Raw genomic sequence first — 14,880 nt, 5'->3', positions numbered from 1 at the left:
AACATTTTTAAAACAAGTTTGGAACACCTGTATTTGGAGAGTTTCTCCCATGCTTCTCTGCAAATCCTCTCCAGCTCTGTCAGTTTGGTTGGGGAGTGTTACTCCACAGCTATTTTCAGGTCTCTCCAGAAACGTTCGATCGGGTTCAAGTCCGGCCTCTGGCTGGGCCACTCAAGGACATTGAGACTTGTCCCGAAGCCACTCCTGCGTTGTCTTGTCTATGTGCTTAGGGTCGCCGTCCTGTTGGAAGATGAACCTTCGCCCTTATCTGAGGTCCTGAGTACTCTGGAGCAGGTTTTCATCAAGGATCTTTGTACTTTGCTCAGTTCATCTTTCCCTTGACCCTGACTAGTCTCCCAGTCCCTGCCAGTGAAAAACATCCCCACAGCATGATGCTGCCACCACCATGCTTCACCGTAGGGATGGTGCCAGGTTTCCTCCAGACGTGACACTTGGCATTCAAAGTGTTCAATCTTGGTTTCATCAGACCAGAGAATGTTGTTTCTCATGGTCTGAGATTCCTTTAGGTGCCTTTTGGCAAACTCAAAGCCGTCTGTTATGTGCCTTTTACTGAGGAGTGGCTTGTCTGGCCACTCTACCATAAAAGCCTGATTGGTGGAGTGCCCAGAGATGGTTGTTCTTCTGGAAGGTTCTCTCCACAGAGGAACTCGGTCAGAGTTACCATAGGGTTCTTGGTCACCTCCCTGACCAAGGCCCTTCTCCCCCGATTGCTCAGTTTGGCCGGGTGGCCAGGAATAGTCTTGGCGCTTTCAAACTTCTTCTATTTAAGAATTATGGAGGCCACTGTGTTCTTGGGGACATTCAATGCTGCAGAAATGTTTTGGTACACTTTCCCAGATCTGTGCCTCGACACAATCCTGTCTCAGAGCTCTACGGACAATTCCTTCAACCTCATGGCTTGGTTTTTGCTCTGACATGCACTGTCAACTGTAGACAAATCATGTCCAATCATTTGAATTTACCCCCAGGTGGACTCCAATCAAGTTGTAGAAACATCTCAAGGATGATAAATCGAAACAGGATGCACCCGAGCTCAATTTCGAGTTTCAAACTTGTTTTTTCGCTTTGTCATTATGGGGTATTTCATGTAGATTGATGAGGGAAAAAAAGTGATTTAAACCATTTAAAAATAAGGCTGTAACAAAATGTGAAAAAAGTTCCCTAAGAGAGCATCTATATCATTCATATTCAAAGGCCACTACCTTTCTAAAAATACCCCTTTCGAGGATAAATCCCCCCTCGAGCTTAAAAATCGAACTATTATATAATTGCTTCCCAACTCAACCTTAACAAGCATATTCGCCCAAAATAGCAGTAAGTTGGACCACTTCAGAACACGTCATAGAAATGTGTTGATCCCTCTAATGGTTCAGGTACAGTACCTCTAAAGGCTTCTTCCTAGAGCGGAGGTCAGGGGTCTCCGACTCTGTTCCTGTAGACAGAGCCTTTGTGTGTAGAGGGTTTTGTTCCAACCCAGCTCTAAACACATCTCTGATACATGCTGGACCTTACTATCTGGAATCGGGTGTATTCATACTGGGCAGGAACAAAATCCTACACATCCATTGAGTTCTCCAAGACCGACAGTTGGAGATCACTCACTTATTAGGAACCAAGGATGGTGTAGAGGGTGATTATGGGTAATGGAGTTTTAAATGGCTTGGATAATGACAATGTAGGCCAGGGGTGTCAAACTGAATTCCTGGAGGGCTGAGCGACAGCGGGTTTTCATTCCTCCCTTGTAGTTGATTGATCAGTTAAGACCGTTGATTAGTTAGGAACTCCCCTCACCTGGTTGTCAGATGAATTCATTTATGTCCGGCAGTCTAATTGGACACCAATTGAATGGGAATGACAAAAAAAACAGCAAAACACAACGGCCCTCCAGGAATTGAGTTTGACACCCTGATGTACTAATTTTAAAAAATATTTTAAAAAGTGACAAAGACGTGCTTTTGGGCACTCACCGGCCTCTCCTGCTCCAGAGCGGATGATTTCCCGGGCTCGTACTCAAAGATACTCCGGGGTTCAGCGCGGTACTTTCTAGTGTCCACTTTCCTATCCGGAGGGCCCCACTGATTCCTGCTAATAAATAAAGACATCAGCGTGATCTTGGACCTAGTTTAAGATGATGCCAAAGGCGCACCACTAGCCTAGGTATAGGCTCTAGGGCTAAGGTAACCCCTAAGGTGAGGGGTGTCAAGGGACTAGACCTAGGTAAGGACTAAGCCTGGATCTAAGGCCCATGTCTAGGCCTACATTGCAGACTAGGCCTAAGTCTAAGCCTAAAATGGAGACTAGCTAGCCATTGGTCTCGGACCAAGCGAAAGAGAAACCAGACCCGCGGTGTGTCTTACATGGTGTCGGGCGAGTCTCGCTCCCGGTCGCTGTCTCTGGACCTCAGCTGGAGGAGGGAGGGCATGGGCGGGGGTGGCGGAGGCACGGGGGAGGGCTCCCTAAAGGTCCCGGGGCTTCCGCTGCCCGACGGGCTCTTGGCCAGGGGCCGGTACGTTTGTGTCCTGGGGGGAGGGTACGCCATGGTGGGGTTGGAGGACTGACCATGTGTGTCTAGGGGGGAGATAACAGAGAAAGGACGGGGAGGGAAAAGAGAGAAAAAGGGGGAGGAATAAGAGAACGAGAGAGAGAAAGGATGCGGGGGAGAGAGAGACGGGGAGGGAAAATAGAAAGAGAGAGAAGGGGGTCGTAAACTAAGTATTCTTGCAAGTCGGGTGTTTGAACACAGGACAATGTCACAAACCAGTGACATACATTTGAATCGTCAAAAAGAGATAAAGACTCTTACCGCTGTCACCGATGACAGTGTATGTGGCGTTGCGCGCGTCGGCATAGTCGTCATCTGTAGAAACACGGAGGGTGAGCAGAACAACACACACACACGCACACACACACTGCTGAGAGTACCCTTTCCCCTGCATCCATTTGTGCGCACACATACAGATTCTCTACTTTCATCACTGCAGAAATATTCTGCCCGCCTCAGGGAAAACCTCAAGTGGGCAAACTAAGGCTCCCTGGGTAGCTTATCAGCAAGGTGAATACTCAACGTATAAGGACCCAGGAGAACAAAGGGCTGACTATTGAAGTTATCCTTTGAGAACTACAATGAGCTGTGTGTGTGTGTGTGTGTGTGTGTGTGTGTGTGTGTGTGTGTGTGTGTGTGTGTGTGTGTGTGTGTGTGTGTGTGTGTGTGTGTGTGTGTGTGTGTGTGTGTGTGTGTGTGTGTGTGTGTGTGTGTGTGTGTGTGTGTGTGTGTGTGTGTGTGTATATGTGTGTGTGTGCATTGTTAAGAACAAATATGCCTTGTATTGACTATTTGATTTGGTGATGCCCACACAGCGGAGCAGAGATCGCGGCAGTGCATCTGTAGGTTCGACGAGACACAGCTTCTCCCACCCAATCCCCCTCGCTCTCTCTCCTTCCTCTTTCTATTGCTCTCGTTGTATTCTTCTCGGTCTCTCCCCTTCCACACTCTCACTCTAATTAGCTCTGGCTCTGTGGAGCTGTAGTGTTCTGGCTCAACAAGGGCACACAGAGAGAAACCCACACAAACAAATAAACACAATACATGCATGTCCATCCACACACACACACACACTACATGACCAAAAGTATGTGGGCACCTGCTTGTCGAACATCTCATTCAAAAATGATGGGCATTAATATGGAGCTGCTATAACTGCCTACACTCTTCTGGGAAGGCTTTCCACTAGATGTTGGAACACTGCTGCGGGGACTTGCTTCCATTCAGCCACAAGAGCATTAGCGAAGTCGGGCACCAACGCAGTCTGGTCTGCGTTCCAATTAATCCCAACTATGTTCGATGGAGTAGAGCTCAAGGCCAGTCAACTTCTTCCACCCCGATCTCAACAAACCATTGCTGTATGGACCTCGATTTGTGCAGGAGGGCATTGTCATGCTGAAACAGGAAAGGGCCTTGCCACAAAGTTGGAAGTAGAGAATCGTCTAGAATGTCATTATATGCTGTAGCGTTAAGATTTCCCTTCACTGGAACTAAGGGGCCTAGCCCGAACCATGAAAAACAGCCCTGACCATTATTCCTCCTCCACCAAACTTTACAGTTGGCACTATGCATTGGGACAGGTAGCGTTCTCCTGGCATCTCCCAAACCAAGATTCGGCCGTCGGATTGCCAGATGGTGGAGTGTGATTCATAACTCCACAGAACTTTACACCAATCCGGTCGATGCTTGGCATTCCGCATGGTGATCTTAGGCTTGTGTGCGACTGTTCAGCCATGGAAACCCATTTCATCAAGCTCCCGACGAACAGTTCTTGTGCTGACGTTGCTTCCGAGGGCAGTTTGGAACTCGTTAGTGAGTGTTGCAACCGAGGACAGACTGTTTTAACGCGCTTCAGCACTCGGCGGTCCCTCGACGATTCCACTTCACAACAACAGCACTTACAGTTGACCGGGGCAGCTCTAGCAGGGCATACATTTGACAAACTGACTTGTTGGAAAGGTGGCATCCTATGATGGTGCCATGTTGAAAGTCGCCGAGCTCTTCAGTATGGGCCATTCTACTGCCAATGTTTGTCTATGGAGATCGCATGGCTGTGTGCTCAATTTTATACACCTGTCAGCAACGGGTGCGGCTGAAATAGCCGAATCCACTCATTTGAAGGGGTGTCCCACATACTTTTGTATAGATAGTGTACACACGATGCATGCATACACACACACACAGCCCAGGTGTTTGACCAATCTTCGTGAACAGCAAGGAAAGAAAGACCGTAAAGTAAGCATTTCACAGTATTGTATTAGGCGCATGGGTCAAATGAAGTGGGATTTGACCGTACATACTGCAATGGACACACTGTACTGTCTCCTCCAGTCTAGTGCACTTCTGCCCACCTGCTTTGTGAACCATGTGGATCTGCTTGAACATGGTCTTGTACCAGTCCTTCGGCCTATCCACCGTCTGTGGGGAGAGGGAAAACAAAATCACAAATCAAATGGAGGCGACGGACAGACGGACACGTCGGCAGGCATATGGGGCGGACAGACGGCTCGATAGACGGACAGGACAAGGAGAAGTCTGTGTCCACAGTCACATGTTTCTTTTGCTTGTCACTCAGTCATGTGTCATCAGCTGACGGGGGAAGTTCATCTCATGGCAAGTCCATAACATTGACCACCACCGCGAACGTGACTAGGCAGAAAAGTGTCTTTTTCTAGTCCAGAGTGTGTGTGTGTGTTTGACCAGACGTACCCAGATGGCCCAAGCTTGGCCACACCTCCACTAATACCATGGTTACCAGCGAGGGGCCAGAAATATTTAACACACAGCATCTGTCTCTCTCTCTCTGACTATCTGTTTTGGTCTCTCTCCCTCTCCTCTCCTCTCCCAGTATCCACAGCCCCTCAATAGAGTGTTGACTAGTGTCTGAGAGAGAGATAGGCTGCTCATTGCCCCTGTAGTACAATAGCGAGGACTTTGACTGAGTCCCTAATTACAGCTAGCGTACATAAAGAGAGGGAGAGAGCGAGAGAGAGAAAGGGCTCTGAAGAAGAGGTCTAAAGCTGCTGACATCTCAAAAGCATTCCTCCCACTTGGTCCTGCTCACATATCAGACAGGAGACAAGGCTAGTCAGGGCCAGAGGTGCTCCACACAATGGTGAGTCATGAAACACACATTGTGTGCATCCCAAATGGCACCCTATTCCCTATACAGTGCACTACTTTTGGCCAGGCCACATAGGATTCTGGTCAAACGTGGTGCACTATAAAGGGAATAGGGTGCCGTGTGGGACAGAGCCACCGTCAACAACCACAAGATATGAAATATAGGCTTACTGCTCTGAAGCGAAAACCATCCCAACTAAAATGAAACTTTCTAAGCTTTCTTAAAATGTGTTCTTAAAGTAGGCGTCCAGAGAGTTTTTTCCCCCACTTGTCTTGTCGCGTGTATGACTGCCTGTGTGTCCACGCCTCACCGTGCGAATGGCGATGGGGATGCCCGTGTCATCCACGGGGCCGATGCCCTCGTAGTGGGGCGCCTTGATGACCGACACCCTCTTCTCCTCCTCTGAAAAGCGGGCGATGGGCACCGTGCTGCTCATGCTGGTGTGGCCCGACATCACCGACTCTGAACCTTCTGTATGGTGTGTGTGTGTAGTGCAGTGTGTGCAGGGGGAGAGAAGAGGAGGGAAAAAAAGGGATGAATAGAGGGATGGAAGATGGAAGAGAGGACAGTGAACTGATGTGAGTGATTTGGATGGGCTGGCCCAGAAAACGCACACGCGCGCACGCACACACACACACACACACACACACACACACACACACACACACACACACACACACACACACACACACACACACACACACACACACACACACACACACACACACACACACACACACACACACACACACACACACACACACACACACACACACACACACACACACACACACACACACACCCTCTCGTCTACAATGTTGGACAATCCCTTCACAGTAGTGGTGAAACAGTTTATTAGAGATATCCACTGAGTATGCCAAACATTAGGAACACCTTCCTAATATTGAGTTACGCGCCTCAATTCGTCGGGGGAAGGGAATCTACAAGGTGTCGAAAGCGTTCCCACAGGGATGCTGGCCAATGTTGACTCCAATGCTTCCCACAGTTGTGTCAAGTTGGCTTGATGTCCTTTGGGTGGTGGACCATTCTTGATACACACTGGAAACTGTTTAGAGTGGGAAAACCCAGCAGCATTGCAGTTTTTGACACACTCAAACCGGTGCGCATGGCACCTACTACCATACCCCGTTCAAAGGCACATACATCTTTTGTCTTGCCCATTCAACCCCTGAATGACACACACACACACACACACACACACACACACACACACACACACAAACACACCCTTCTTTAGCCCGTCTCCTCCCCCATTAATCTATACTGATTGAAGTGAATTTAACAAGTGACATCAATAAGGGATCATAGCTGTCACCTGGCCAGTCTGTGTCATGGAAAGAGAAAGCGGTTCCGAACACTTCATACACTCAGTGTGTATACGGTACATCATAGTACATGTAGGGATGTGCAACGCCGATGTGAGTTATGCCCCGATAAGCATATTCCCACTGCCAGGTCCACTTTGTCAGCAATTCATTTCCCATTGTGTTCCCCTATGGAGTACTTCCGTTCTGCCTCTAATAGGTGTAAATACATCATATCCTGCAAACAACAATAGTCCCCATTACATCAACTAACTAGACGAGTGCATTAAAAAGGGCCATTATTTCCAGGCGGTAGAAAGAGTGAGGGGATCAATATCAGAACAAAGTGAAAGTACGAGTTGAAACAAATCACCACAGTAGCCTGATGACGTGTAAATTCATATAAATCTGAATACCGGCTATCAATTGGCATGCTTTGTGTGGAGGCGTACATTGTGGTTCAGGATCGTTCTTAGCGTAAAGAGTGCTTGGTTAGGTCGTGGTCGTCAAGCCTTATTCTGTGCTCATTATTTTGTTAAAGGTAGACTCAGTAATATGGCATTGTGGTTAACTGCAGGGCAGCTGCCCGCTGACACGGTCGGGATCCCCACTCTCACCTGCGTTCCGACTCTGCACGTGAACCCCTCCTGGGCTGAACGAGGCGGGGAGAGGGGGGGTAGGCCGGGGGTGAGGACGGTCTCTGGGGGTGGGGCGCACCTCCATTCATTGCCACTTGAATAGCTTGGCCCTGGAGGGGGGGGGGGGCATCAGAACCAGGAGGTTAAGAACAGTGCACACCCATTTGCAAGAAACAACGTTTATAGTGGTCAAAACGTGATGGGACAGACACCCACATAATGTTATCAGCTGGTTAAGACTTTAAGACTCTGTACTGAGAATTGATTAGTCTGTAATAACAATAGGTTTTACCAGTAAGACTAAAATGGTTATACGAGTAGACTGTGATTGTTATGAGAAGAGTGCAACAGACAATATTGGAAAAGCGTGCTGCATCAGAGAGAACACAACAGGTTAGTTAAAAAAAGAAGTAGTGGAGCAGTCGGACGTCAACAAACGACATGGGCTTTACTTCAAAAAATCAGGCGTTTCATTATTGGTTAGAAACGACACGTAAAAGCCGGTGTCAAATCCATGTCACATTGAAAGACCCACAATCAAAAACTCCCACAATGAAATTTAAAAAAATACCTAAACAGGCATAGGAAAGAAGTTGTTGTGCCTAAAAGTTAATGACAGTTGGACCCATCCTCACATTTGTGGTATGTGAGAGAAACACAAAAAAGACACGCTAAGGTGGGACAACGATGCATCAAGACGTTGTTAGACTAAACCATCAGAAGAGTGCAACGGGTGATGTTATGACAGTGGGACAGGGGGGTAGGGCATACAAGAGCGCCTCACTCAAGACGGGTGAGTGGATTAGTTGGAGGAGCTTGTAAACACGGTATTGTTTGGGTGTGGAACAGTTTTGGAGGTTGGGGGGGGACTCAAGCTTCCTTGATGTAGCCAGTAGTTAGCGACGTTGTAGGGGGGGATAGTTACGTTAGTGGCAGCTGCGGCGGAGGTTAGCGGCGGCGCCTCGTCGGGGCCCGTGGTGGACGACATGTGGCTGAGGGTGGGCGAGGGTGAGGGAGACACGCCGGGGGAGTCCAGGCTGCAGATCTGGAGCTCCTCCAGGAGGCCCGCCGTGGAGGACGAATACTGGCTGAGCGCTGACACGGTCACGGGGGAGAGCGAGGGTGACCTGCCCCCCATACCTCCACCAGCACTAACCATGCTAATGCTAACACCGCCGACTACGCCAATTTTGTCCATTCGGTCCCCCCCGCCGCGCTCCAAGGTGGCATATGGGGACGAGACGTACGGAGTGGGCAACAGGGCTTTGAGGCCCGCCAGGTAGTCCAGTGAGTCGGCGCTGTGGCGGTTGTAAGGGGAGCGCCGGGCGCTGTGGTCGGGGGAGCAGGGGTGAGGAGGCGAGCCCTGGTAGGATGGAAGGGGGTTATGTAGGAGGAAGAAAGGGAGAGTTTAATGATGCGGCTGTGCATGGTTGGATGGTCCAAACAGGGCAGGAAGTGACACTGTGTGTGACATAAAATGTTGTGCTGTTTTGTCGCACTGCATTATAGTGAGCAGACTGTTGTTACCGTCACTGTGGGGTAAGAGGATTAGTGCAATCACGGTGTTTGAAGATATTGGACACTGAAGAAAACACACTGTGCTCTAAATCTGGCCAACCCCCTGACAAACACACAAACAAACGCACAATCACAGTTAGTCTGGTTGGTTGGTTGTGCCTGACAAACCACTGTGGTGCTGTTGAAGAAGAACTGACAGAGGTTGATTAGGAAACTGGAACTCTGTTATAGTACCAGCACATTCGCTTCAGCCGGTCGAGGTGGAACTGGAGGGGGGCCTTTCACCTTCCTGGCCTCCACAGGGTCAGAAGCTGGGGTTGGGGCCTTGGGCTCCAGGGTGGGGGCCTTGGAGCCCGGTGGTTTGGGGCTCCGCGGGGCCATCTGGACGGAGAGAGAGGCTGTGTGATGGCTTTGGGAGCCGATGGAGGAGTCTCTATGGGGGGGAAGGTTAGAGGGAGGAGGGGAGGTGGTGAGAGCCTCGGACTGGGGGACGGGCTGGTGGGAGGGGGGATCAGGGATGGTGACGGGGGTGAGTCTGAGGGAGGACACCTTGCGCTCTGCAGCCTGAAGCCGGGTGGTGGTGGAGGAAGTAGCAGTGGAGGCTTTGACCTTGCTGGTGACACTGTGGATGGGGTTGGGTTCTGGCTCAGATTGGGGTTGGGGTACAGAGGTGGTGGTTGTGCTCTGGTGGTGGGAGTAAGAAGACGTGCTCTTGACTGTGTAAGACTCTTTGAGGACGGCCTTCTCGTTGGAGAGGGCTAGCATCCCGTGTCCCAGGGTCTTGGCTAGGAGGGAGCTGTAGGAGGGGGGGATAGCGCCTGTGGCGGGGGAGGGGTAGCTCTCTCTCCTAGGGGGCGGCAGGGGGACCTGATTGACAGCCTGTGCAGCCAATTAGAATTAGAGAAGGAAAACAGCAACAAACAACATTGTTTATCAATGGAACGATTGAAATAAAGATATGAGACGGACAAAATCCAGTCCAAAGTAAAATACAAGACCAATACACCCTTGACTGGAATATATTCCGTTTTTTTCTCTCTACGTTGTAAACATTTTATGAGGTTGTGGTGCGATTTATTTCCCACTTTAAAGCCAACATCATAAAAATGTGGCCTGAAATCAAACAGAGATCATTTTAGAAGATTGAAGAGATGTGTGGAGCAGACTGCTTCCTGGCTGCGTTTATTATCCCCAAATGACACAGACACACACCCACACTCCTCTGGGGGGGAAGAAAGGAATCTTTGATTAGTCTCTTCATCGCCGCTGGAAAACAACATAAACTTATCAACTTGAATCAACAGAAAAACTTGACTGGGGAAATTCTCTGGAGGCACTGGTGGTGAAGGAATAACACTGTCGGATTTATTCACATTATAAACTTCCCGATAAAGAATGCTTTAATACTACGGATTCAACAATGATGGCTTTGCCACTCAACTCAATCAGTGTGGTGTGAAAACTCTGGTTAAATGGATTAAACATCTTAAAATGCTGTATAGGAATTCAACAATGCACAGTTTGTGTGTGTGTGTGTGTGTGTGTGTGTGTGTGTGTGTGTGTGTGTGTGTGTGTGTGTGTGTGTGTGTTCACCTGTGTGGGGGACCTCTTGTCTTGCAGGTTGGGCCTGACGCTGCGGAAGCCCTTGGCGGCCAAGGAGGAAGTGATGTCGTCGCCGTTCCCTAGTCCATCGGTGCTGCGTGACCTCCAAGCATCTGGAACACACACACACACACACACACAATTACAGGTCACAGTCACACATCTCATAATACAATTATACGTGACACCTAGACCCCTTGATGCCAACCCACGATGTATCCCTTTTCACTGCTTATAGTGCAGATAAATTGGATGTGAGTGTCGAGTCAAGATAAGACGGACCACGTTGAACTGCAGTTACCTGAATCTGACGAGTGAGACTCGCTCCCTGCGAGGAGAAAAGAAACACACACATTGACATGACTTTTGGTGTGCGTGTCTACTAGACGCAGGGTCCTCGTCAATATGCGGCAAGAGAGACATTGGAATGGTGGGTTCAGTAGTTTGAATACATATGCAAGCGAATGAGAGACTTCTGAAAGAGGGAGAGAAGAACATTTAGGGAAGGAAAAAGGGACTATTCAATGACACGTAGAAGGGACACGGCTAATATGGAGTGCTGTCAGAGGCACGTCTATTCTACACCGTCCATTTCTAGCAGAATGTTCCCCCTATGTTGTGTTCCGACACAATCGATCCTCATCTGAACGTTCCGCAACGTTGTGCCCTTCTGAACGCAGCCCGTACAAAAGCCGATAGAGCCGAGACAAAGCCAGGACATTATGACCCAGTGCACACAAGAGAGATAGAAACCAGGGTCATGTTCTTTCAGCACCAAACGGAAACAAATAAGAGGGAAACGGGGAGGTACAATCGGAACTTTTCCGAATGAAAAAAAAAAATGCTCGTTTTCCATTGCAAAACATTTTGCCACGCTGTGTCCTATTGAACATGACCCTGTGTTACCGTCCGCATATCCTGCATATAACTGCTATTAACGCGAGTGTCAAATAGAATATAGATTTATAAACCTATTAGAGGTAAGAGGACATACAGCAACTAACCAGCTAGATACTTTGTTTTGGGCCACGTTGAGTGTAACACGGCTAACTAACTAACTAACTAACAAATATTTATAGTTACCAAATAAATCATTGCAATCGCTAAATGTATTTCATCAGAGAACACCACATTGACCATATAGATTATAGCCAAGCTACATACAGACATATGATGGTGTATGATGTGTTTTTATCTTCTAGCACAGTGGACTAAACTAATTACCACACCAGCTGAATCAGTTGGTACTGGAATAGATCAAATAAGTGGAACTGGGGGGGGTACTCAATGAAAGGTTTAGGAAACACTACTGTAGAAGATGGGAAGAGGTTGCTGTTATTGGGGGGAGCCTACTGAACACAGACATACAGTACCATCAGCCTAACTAATGAATCTATTTCAAACCCCATAGGTTTGACTATGGTTGGCTTCGGAGAGAGCAGCAGAGTGGGAAACTGATGACAGAGAAGACAACACAAAGCAAGAAAAGAAAGGAATCTCCCGACCAGTCAGAATAAAAACTCTAAAGAGGCTTGGCTAAATTAGCAGTTTAAGAGGTAGGAGAGAGCTATCAGAAATACATGGAAAGAGGGATGAGACAGTCGGGGTCAGGGAGATGACAGGGAATTCTGGGTATCCGGAGATATTCCGCGTCGACAGGATATGTTGTTAATAGCCGATGGCGTCGTGTGAAGCCATTGCTGCCTTGCATTTTCGGGGGAGATGTCTTTCACTACGTTACCCATGAGCAACAGGGGGGAGTGGTCTATTACTTTTCACGGCAGGGAAATTAAAATGTGGTTTCCAACCCCCACTGAGCGCTAGCTGGGTCCCTAAAATGAACAGCATGAGGCAGACCGCACTTGAATCTGTCAACTTGTTCTATACAGCAGATTTGAGGTACAAGTTGTGCTTAACCAATATCAGATTATCATACCTTTCAACCCTGGCTTTAGTCATTGGGGATGTCATAATATCTGACCCTGTATCAGTGATTAAGGCCAACTTTGATGCTAGGTCACCACACCCTTTAGACCAGGGATTGTCAAATAGGTTTGGCCTCAGGACAATTTTTTTCTGAGCTAATAGTTGGTGGGACAGAACATAATTAGCCTATAATATTACAACATTACATTACATTACAAATTGAACAACATTTTTAACATCTGATTGTACATAATAAATTCATAGTATATAATACATTCAGTGACTAACAATGGTTTTGATCTGATTACGCTCCTATTCAATTATAATTGGTCTATTTCACTGTGTGTTGATTGGTTGGGACAAATAGGTCTACATGGCCTACTGTAGGGCCCTTCTTGTGACGTCAACATTCGTTCAGAAACAATTAGCTCCATAGCAACAGAAAATGTCGCTCTCATAAAGTATCAATAGAAAGTTGGTAATGAAAATTGAAGGTTCGGGGAAGAACGTGCACTTCATCTTACCATATTTCTTTCCCACAATGCCAAGCCAGCTGTGTCTTATTTGCAATGAAAATGTTGCTGTTTGCAAAGAATTCAAAATCTCAGATGTCATTATGAATCTAAGCATGGGAACTTCAAAGTGGCCTTCCTGCCCCAGACAAGAGGCCCGACGCAGAAACATCGAAGTGTTAACTGCAAGCTACACAGCTTTTTTTTGGGGGGAGGGGCTGACATATTCTGTCACTTAAAATGGGTTAAATCTGCAGTTACAAGGAAGAGGAAAGACAGTCATGGACATGGTGGAAAAACTTGTGGCCTAGGAAACTTGTGGCCTAGGAAACTTGTGGCCTAGGAAACTTGTGGCCTGTGGCCTAGGAAACCTGTGGCCTAGGAAACCTGTGGCCTAGGAAACTTGTGGCCTAGGAAACGTGTGGCCTAGGAAGCCCTGGTGGAGAATTATACTCTCTTGCTAAGAAAACGATACCTTCGCAGGATGAGGCCACAATTGAATTCCAGACATCGAGCCAAATCAAGGATGCGCTCAGGAGTGCTGAGTTTTGAGTGGCATGCTCAGAGAAATACAGTACAACAAAGAAACGTGCATTTTATGCGCCAACAATGCTTGGGTCGCCTTACACCTGCGAGCCCTCATTTTCCTCCATGAACGCAATATAGACCATCTCACCCCGACATCCACTAGATTGTGTCTGAGGGAAAATGCAACTTTTCCTATTGAGTAAGTAACTTAGAGGCCTATATGACTGTAATTACTAACATTATTGTGAGTGCTTATCTGGAGATATTTAGATCACAAGCTGACAGTATTTTATGTTTGAGCAGGCTATCCCGATACAGACATCAACTTTTTTATCTTTAAATTATTGTTTTATGTAGGATGCTACATTTTTGGTTAGTTGAAATTGTAAATGGGCCTAATTTTTAAATATTTTTTTACTTCTATTAGGCCATATATTTGGTTCTTGTGAAAGACGCTGTTGAGTCTACCCTCAGCTACTTAAGTTATTTTATAACTTAATTATATTAATTATATTTAATTATATTATAATTATATTATTTAGGTAGCGTAACTTCCTTCTTTAATGAAAAACCAAAAATCATATTTCGGGGGGGCCTAATAATATTGCTGGCAGGCAAGATTTGGCCCGCAGACCGCCAGTTGGGAACCCTGCTTTAGACTATGCAATACCCTCACAAGCAATATTTGTGTTTGATGTCAGTCCATGAAGATTAAAGTCAAAGACAAACACACAACATCCCTGTCTGTTTCCCACTAGATCCAAGGTCAGAGCCAAAATGTAGGGTAAGAGTGAGTCGGGGGTTGCCATGGTTTCAAGCCACCACAACACCATTTCTAAATTGGTCACGCCCAACCGTGTACAGTGCACACATCCGCTGCAACGCACGTTGGGAATCCCCTCGATTCAAACAGAGCCCAGTCTTACCCAATCACAGCAAAGCTCTGAGAAACGGACACAAACCATCTAGTTTCTCAGAGGAATGAAAACAGAACAAAGGGGGAAGAAAAGAAGTGATATTGAGTGATATTGAGTGATATTGAGTGATATTGAGTGACAGCAGAGGATAAAGGAGAGGAAACGATGACAGATCGTGAGAAGGACGCTGGTGCCAGAGGATAACAAACGACGGTTGTCACAGGGAG

General features: G+C 47.4%; 1 protein-coding gene across 15 annotated transcripts in view; it reads right to left on the bottom strand.

Moving 5' to 3' along the window:
* LOC124001476 (sorbin and SH3 domain-containing protein 2-like) overlaps window positions 1–14,880 on the bottom strand; it is a 92,157-nt gene that overhangs the window by 28,806 nt on the left and 48,471 nt on the right. For 6 of the 15 annotated variants that reach the window (XM_046308270.1, XM_046308274.1, XM_046308275.1 and 3 more), the window contains exons 1-7: window positions 10,762–10,883; window positions 7,630–7,760; window positions 5,998–6,158; window positions 4,915–4,981; window positions 2,825–2,878; window positions 2,379–2,589; window positions 1,989–2,106 (exon numbers count right to left, since the gene is read on the bottom strand). In XM_046308270.1, the coding sequence (XP_046164226.1) occupies window positions 1,989–2,106; window positions 2,379–2,589; window positions 2,825–2,878; window positions 4,915–4,981; window positions 5,998–6,158; window positions 7,630–7,735 (717 nt within the window). In that variant the 5' untranslated portion in view covers window positions 7,736–7,760; window positions 10,762–10,883. Of the gene's footprint in view, window positions 1–1,988; window positions 2,107–2,378; window positions 2,590–2,824; window positions 2,879–4,914; window positions 4,982–5,997; window positions 6,159–7,629; window positions 7,761–8,575; window positions 9,014–9,402; window positions 10,048–10,761; window positions 10,884–11,071; window positions 11,099–14,880 lie in introns of those variants that run through there. The other 9 variants (XR_006832789.1, XR_006832788.1, XR_006832792.1 and 6 more) reach the window with 5 other exon arrangements.

This window comes from Oncorhynchus gorbuscha, linkage group LG17 (genome assembly GCF_021184085.1).
Source record: "Oncorhynchus gorbuscha isolate QuinsamMale2020 ecotype Even-year linkage group LG17, OgorEven_v1.0, whole genome shotgun sequence".
NCBI classification, from domain to species: domain Eukaryota; kingdom Metazoa; phylum Chordata; class Actinopteri; order Salmoniformes; family Salmonidae; genus Oncorhynchus; species Oncorhynchus gorbuscha.
Note: the sequence above shows the minus strand (reverse complement) of the source record. Positions and strands in the feature narration are given on the sequence as shown.